The sequence below is a fragment of the Erinaceus europaeus genome, chromosome X (genome assembly GCF_950295315.1).
Source record: "Erinaceus europaeus chromosome X, mEriEur2.1, whole genome shotgun sequence".
NCBI classification, from domain to species: Eukaryota; Metazoa; Chordata; class Mammalia; order Eulipotyphla; family Erinaceidae; genus Erinaceus; species Erinaceus europaeus.
Window position 1 is genome coordinate 113,027,178 of NC_080185.1, and position 6,000 is coordinate 113,033,177.

General features: G+C 40.0%; 1 protein-coding gene across 3 annotated transcripts in view; it reads left to right on the forward strand.

The window, feature by feature from the left end:
• APOO (apolipoprotein O) overlaps nt 1-4,983 on the forward strand; it is an 80,998-nt gene extending 76,015 nt beyond the window's left edge. For all 3 annotated transcript variants that reach the window (XM_060182853.1, XM_060182852.1, XM_016192930.2), the window contains one exon: nt 4,727-4,983. In XM_060182853.1, coding sequence (XP_060038836.1) covers nt 4,727-4,732 — 6 coding nt within the window. In that variant the 3' untranslated portion in view covers nt 4,733-4,983. The remainder of the gene's footprint in view (nt 1-4,726) is intronic.
• The last annotated feature ends 1,017 nt before the right edge of the window (nt 4,984-6,000 follow it).

Below are 6,000 nucleotides of genomic sequence, written 5' to 3' on the forward strand. Positions count from 1 at the left end.
GGTAGGGAGAGATAGGAAGAGAGAACAAGAGACACCTTCAGCACTATTTCACCAATGATAAATATTCTTCCCTGTAGCTTCAGGGGGTGGCTTGAACCCAGGTTCTTGCACATGGTAACTCTGTACACTCAACTGGGTGCACCACCACCTGGCCCCCAGGAAGCAGTTTGTTATATGTCTCTTCATAATGCCCATACACAGTGTTATTAATACAATGGTCTTGATCCTGCCTTAGGTGTCACAGAAGACAAATACAGTTTGTTTTTCACACCACAACTCTTTATATAGTAACCCCAAGTCAGTAGTACTCAACTTTTGTTATAAAACAATTTATACAGGGTGTCTTTTAAAAAATTTTTAAAAAGTATTTATTTATTCCCTTTTGTTACCCTTGTTGTTTTATTGTTGTAGTTATTATTGTTGTTATTGATGTCATCGTTGTTAGATAGGACAGAGAGAAATGGAGAGAGGAGGGAAGACAAGAAGGCGGAGAGAAAGACAGACACCTGCAGACCTGCTTCACCACTTGTGAAGTGATACCCTTGCAGGTGGGGAGCCAGGGCCTCGAACCAGGATCCTTACACTGGTCCTTGCACTTTGTGCCACCTGCACTTAACCCGCTGTGCTACCGCCTGACTCCCTATACAGGGTGTTTTTGAAAAAGACAGAGGCCCATGCCCCACCCTGTGGAGAGTGGGACTAGATGTGTTATTAAAAGGACTGGGGTCACCCAGAAAGCCACAATGTTTTGTCAAGGCTGTGTTTGCACTGAATTTGGTTACATTTTGCTATAGAGAAATGATAAGTGGAATAAAGGGAAATATATATATGAAAAGTGAAATATATATATATATATATTCCATACCAGAGTTCAGTTTACTGTATGCACAACCTTGATTTTGTTCTTAATTTTTATTGAAAAATACAGCTTTCAATTAATGAAAGTAGTATAGATTTGTTGTAAATGCTTTTTTAATATAATTAATTTATTATTGGGTAGAGACAGAAATTGAAAGGAGAGAGGGGAGAGAGAGAGAGGGAGACACACACACACACAGAGATATACCTGCAGCCCTGCTTCACCACTTGTGAAGCTTTCCCCCTGCAAATTTTTGGTACCAGGGATCAAACTACTGCTTCATACATGCATTGAAAATTTATGTTCTGCTAATGGGATATATATATCCCTGGCCCTTAGATAAATATTTTGATAGCTTGTCTTGAGCTCTAATCCTTTCCCAGAAGCAATTTCTGTTAATATAGTTTGATATATCATTACAGACATTTTTCTCTGTGTGCGCATATATACATGCTTTTTTTTAACGGAATGAGAACATGTTCTTTATACTGCTTTGTGTATACACTGAAAAAGCTTCATGAAAATATATTGCAGTTTTATTATCACACATAAGGAAATTAACACTAATTTCTAATATCTAGTCAGTGTGCAGATTTTTCTGATTCTCATTTTTAAAAAAATTTTTGGTAAAGAGAGACTAAAGTTGGTTCTGGGAATGTTAAACAGACACCTGTCACAGGGAGATAGAAATGGTACTCATCTGGGAGTCGGGCAGTAGCACAGCAGGTTAAGCACACGTGACACAAAGCGCAAGGACCGGCTTAAGGATCCCGGTTTGAGCCCCCGGCTCCCCACCTGCAGGGGAGTCACTTCACAAGCGGTGAAGCAGGTCTGCAGGTGTCTGTCTTTCTCTCCCTCTCTCTGTCTTCCCCTCCTCTCTCCATTTCTCTCTGTCCTATCCAACAACAACAACATCAATAACAACAGTAATAACTACAACAATAAAACAAGGGCAACAAAAGGAAATAAATATTTAAAAAAAAAGAAATTGTACTCATCTAATAATAGCTGTTCCCAGTAAAGTGACTTGGGAAAGAAAAAGATTTACTAAATGAGAGAAACACAGAGAAAAAACGAGGGGGGAACAAGAGGGAGGGAGAATACTAGAGCAGTGCTCAGCTGTGGAATTAGTGGTACTGGGAATTGAACCTAGGGCCTCTAGGGTATCAGGCATACATGACAGTGCTTTCAGAGGCTGAACTGTCTCCCCAGCCCACTTAAAATGTTTTGTAGTCACTCTTTCTCCTTTTCTTTATTTATTTTAGATAGAAACAGAAAAAGAGACACCATAGCACCGAAGCTTCCTTCAATACAATGGGTGCTGGCATTGAACCTGGGTTGTGCACATCTGCCTACTGTGTTTGATAGATCTTTTAAATCCTATTTATTTATTTATTTATTTACCCATCAGAGCCTTGTGCCTGCTTAATTCCACAGTTCCCAACAGGCTTTTTTTTTTTTTTTTCCGTTCAACTTCATAGAGAATGATTTTTTTTTCAACTTTATAGAGAATATTCCCCTGCACTGAGCAGCTCTGGATTATGGTGGTGCAGGGGGATTGAACATGGGACTTCAGAGCCTCAGGCATGAGAGTCTCTTTGCATAACCATTATGCTATGTAACCCCTCAACTTCATAGAGAATGATAGAGATGGAGAGACACACAAATGAGAGACTCCACAGCACTACTCCAGCATTCATGGAGTTCTCCCCTGTGTGTTACCAGAACCTTGAAATAGGTCCTGCCACATGGGAAAGTGTGCAATCTACTGGGTGAGCCATCTCCTAGCCCCGTAAGTTCTTTTTTTTTAATAAAATGGAAATGTTGACGAGACTATAGGATAAGAGGGGTACATTTCCATACATTGCCCACCCCCAAACCTCCATATCCACTTCCCTCCCTTGATAGCCTTCCTAATCTCTATCTATCCCTCTGGAAGTATGGACCCAGGATCATTGTGGAGTGCAGAAGGTGGAAGATCTGGCTTCTGTAACTGCTTCTCCACTGAACATGGGAGTTGGCAGGTTTCCGCTTAAGTTCTTTTAGAACTGTAATAGTTCTCTCTCCCTCATTTCCCCCATGCCATTTATTTGTTGAAAGACTAGGCTTATTTGTCATTTAAAAATTCTTCCTCAGGCTCTTTCTGAATGTGTTTACTTAGTGTCATTCCATTTATCTCTTGGTTCTTCTCTTTCCCGTATTCCCATAGTTTGAGATAGTTGGATCTGAAGACCTAATCGGATTCAGATTCAATATATTTTTCTTTTTATTTTTTTCCCTCCAGGGTTATTGCTGGGCTCGGTGCCTGCACCATGAATCCACCGCTCCTGGAGGCCATTTTTTCCCTCCTTTTGTTGCCCTTGTTGTTGTAGCCTTGTTGTGGTTATTATTATTACCATTGTTGATGTTCGTTGTTGGATAGACAGAGAGAAATGGAGAGAGGAGGGGAAGACAGAGAGGGGAGAAGAAGGTAGACACCTGCAGACCTGCTTCACCGCCTGTGAAGCGACTCCCCTGCAGGTGGGGAGCCGGGGGCTGGAACCGGGTTCCTTATGCCAGTCCTTTGCGCTTTGCGCCCTGTGCGCTTAACCCACTGCGCCACCGCCCGACCCCCTCAACATATTTTTCATAAGAACACTTCCTAGAGCTGAAGCGATAGCTTGCAGTTAGAGTACAAGGCTAACATGATTGAGGCCTAATATTCCCAAAGCCTTAGGTGCAATTTCTGGCACTGCCATATACTATAGTTGAGCAATGTCTCTCTCTCTTTTTTTTTCTTTTCTCTCTTTCTTTCTTTTTTGGTCTTTTCTTTTTTCTCTCTCTTTCTTTTTTGGTCTCTTTCTTACTCTCATCGAAAATAAATTTAAGGCGAAAAGAATACTTTTTAATACTGTGTTAGGCTATGTTGAATGGATGAATTAACTTGCTTTTTTCACTTAATATATCAATATTTTATATACCTTTTCCTGGTAGTACTTATAGGTGCTTAGTAACTTCTAAGTATTAACTGCCATGATCTATTTAGTCCTGAGTACTATAGAGTGTTTCCATTTTGTAATTTTTGTTCTAATTTAATAATGGTTTATAAGATTACAGGGGCAGGGGCTAGGCAGTGACTCACTCTGTAAAGTACAGACATTACAGTGTATGAGGACCAGTGTGTGTGTGTGTATGTGTGTGTGTGTGTGTGTGTGTGTGTGTGTGTGTGTGTGTGTGTGTGTGTAGAGACAGAGATAAATTGAGGGGGGGAGAAAGAGACACCTGCAGCTCATGAAGCATTCTCCCTGTGAGAACCAAAGACTTGAACCTGCATCCTTGCACATGGTAATATGTGCACTCAACCAGGTATACCACCACCTAGCCCTCAAGAACCAGGGTTTAAGCCCCCAGTTTCATCTGTAGGGGGAAGCTTCAGGAGCAGTGGATCAGTGCTGTGGATGTCTATTTCTCTTGCCCCTCTCCCACTCCATTCCTCTCTGTTTCTGTCAAAAAGAAAGGGAAAGAGAATGAAGGTGGCTGCTGGGAGTGGTGGATTCATGGTGCAGGCACTGAGTCCATTTAGGCATTTTATTTTTGTTTATTCATTTATTTACCTATTCATTCATAGTAGGATACACAACCATTTGAAAATCTGAATGTGGTTTTGATGGTGCACAAAACCTTCCTGGTCCTTGGTTTGTTTGCCTATCTATAAGATGGGAACAGTTGCCATTTGCTTTGACTCATAATGATTCTAGTGGTCTTATAGTGATAATATAAGTATTTAGTATGATTTTTTCATTTTAACCTATAGGATTTTCAAAATGTAAAGCTTTAGTGTCTTTTAAAAAATCTAGTGCATTTTACTTACTTTTTTTTCCCTTTTAGTTATAGGCAAACATTGGAAACTCCATAATGTAAACTGTTTCTACAGAAAAATGACAGAGAAATCATTATTGAATGTAGCAAATTTGCTTTCTACTTCAGGACAAACAATATACTACACCTCTTTGTTAATCTTGGATGCTGGTATACTACAAATGGACTAATCTGAAATCCTTTCACATAGAGATAATGTACAAGCCTTAGAACTCCTTGTTCTCATGTTGCTATTTATGTACATAATTAAAATTTAAGTTAAAGAAGTTGTCTTGGTTTCTTTTCTGATATTATTGAGTGACGGTTTAAACATTTTTGGTGTCTGTTGTGTTTTATTTGTACGGTTTGTATTTCTAGCGTAGATTATGAGAGGGAGAGAGAGAGAGAGAGAGAGAGAGTGTGTGTGTGTGTGTGTGTGTGTGTGTGTGTGTGTGTGTGTGTGTGTGTGTGTGTGTGTGTGTAAGAAAGCCATTAACCATTGTTAGGGCAGGTTCAACTGGCAATCTACGGAGGCTTTTATTTTTTTAATTTTTTTTTTTATTGCCACCAGGGTTATCACTGGGGCTTGGTGCCAGCATGACAAATCCACTGCTCCCAGTGGCCTTTTTTTTCTCTTTTATTTGATAAGACAGAGAAATTGAGAGGGGCAAGAGGCACTTGTAGCACTGTTTCACTACTTGTGAAGTAGACCCACTACAAGTGGGAAATAGGGAGGCTTTAAAAAAATTTTTTTCATAATGAAGCACCAGAGAAATGGACCAATGACCTTGCCCAATTTTAAAATAATATATCTTTAAAGAAGAAAAAAGATATATATATAGAGAGAGAGAGAGACTATATATATATATATAGAGAGAGAGAGAGAGAGAGCATTCTACCATGCACAGAACTCCTTCGTGATTCCAGAGCTTGAACCCAGAACCTCATACATGATAAGTCATGTTCTCTGCTCACCAGTCTCTTGGCTTAACCTGTGGAGTTTGAGCCGTACAACAAAGTCAAATTAAGAAGAATAACTGGAGCTGAGAGACAATGCTTCAACAATTAGCCCTAAGGACAAAACTTGTAAGTAGTACGTTGCTTTACACTGACTAGAAGACATACCAAAAAGAAATGATGACCCCTTGTTCTGTGCTCTTACCTCACAGCTTATACAGATCTTCTGGTTCTTAAGTGCCAGTGGAAGCTGCGTAATGAAGTAGTCCCTATCCTCTGCCAGTGGAGGAATGGTATGTGGTTGTGTGTGTTGACTCTGCATTTGGCCTTGTATTCTTTTATGAACC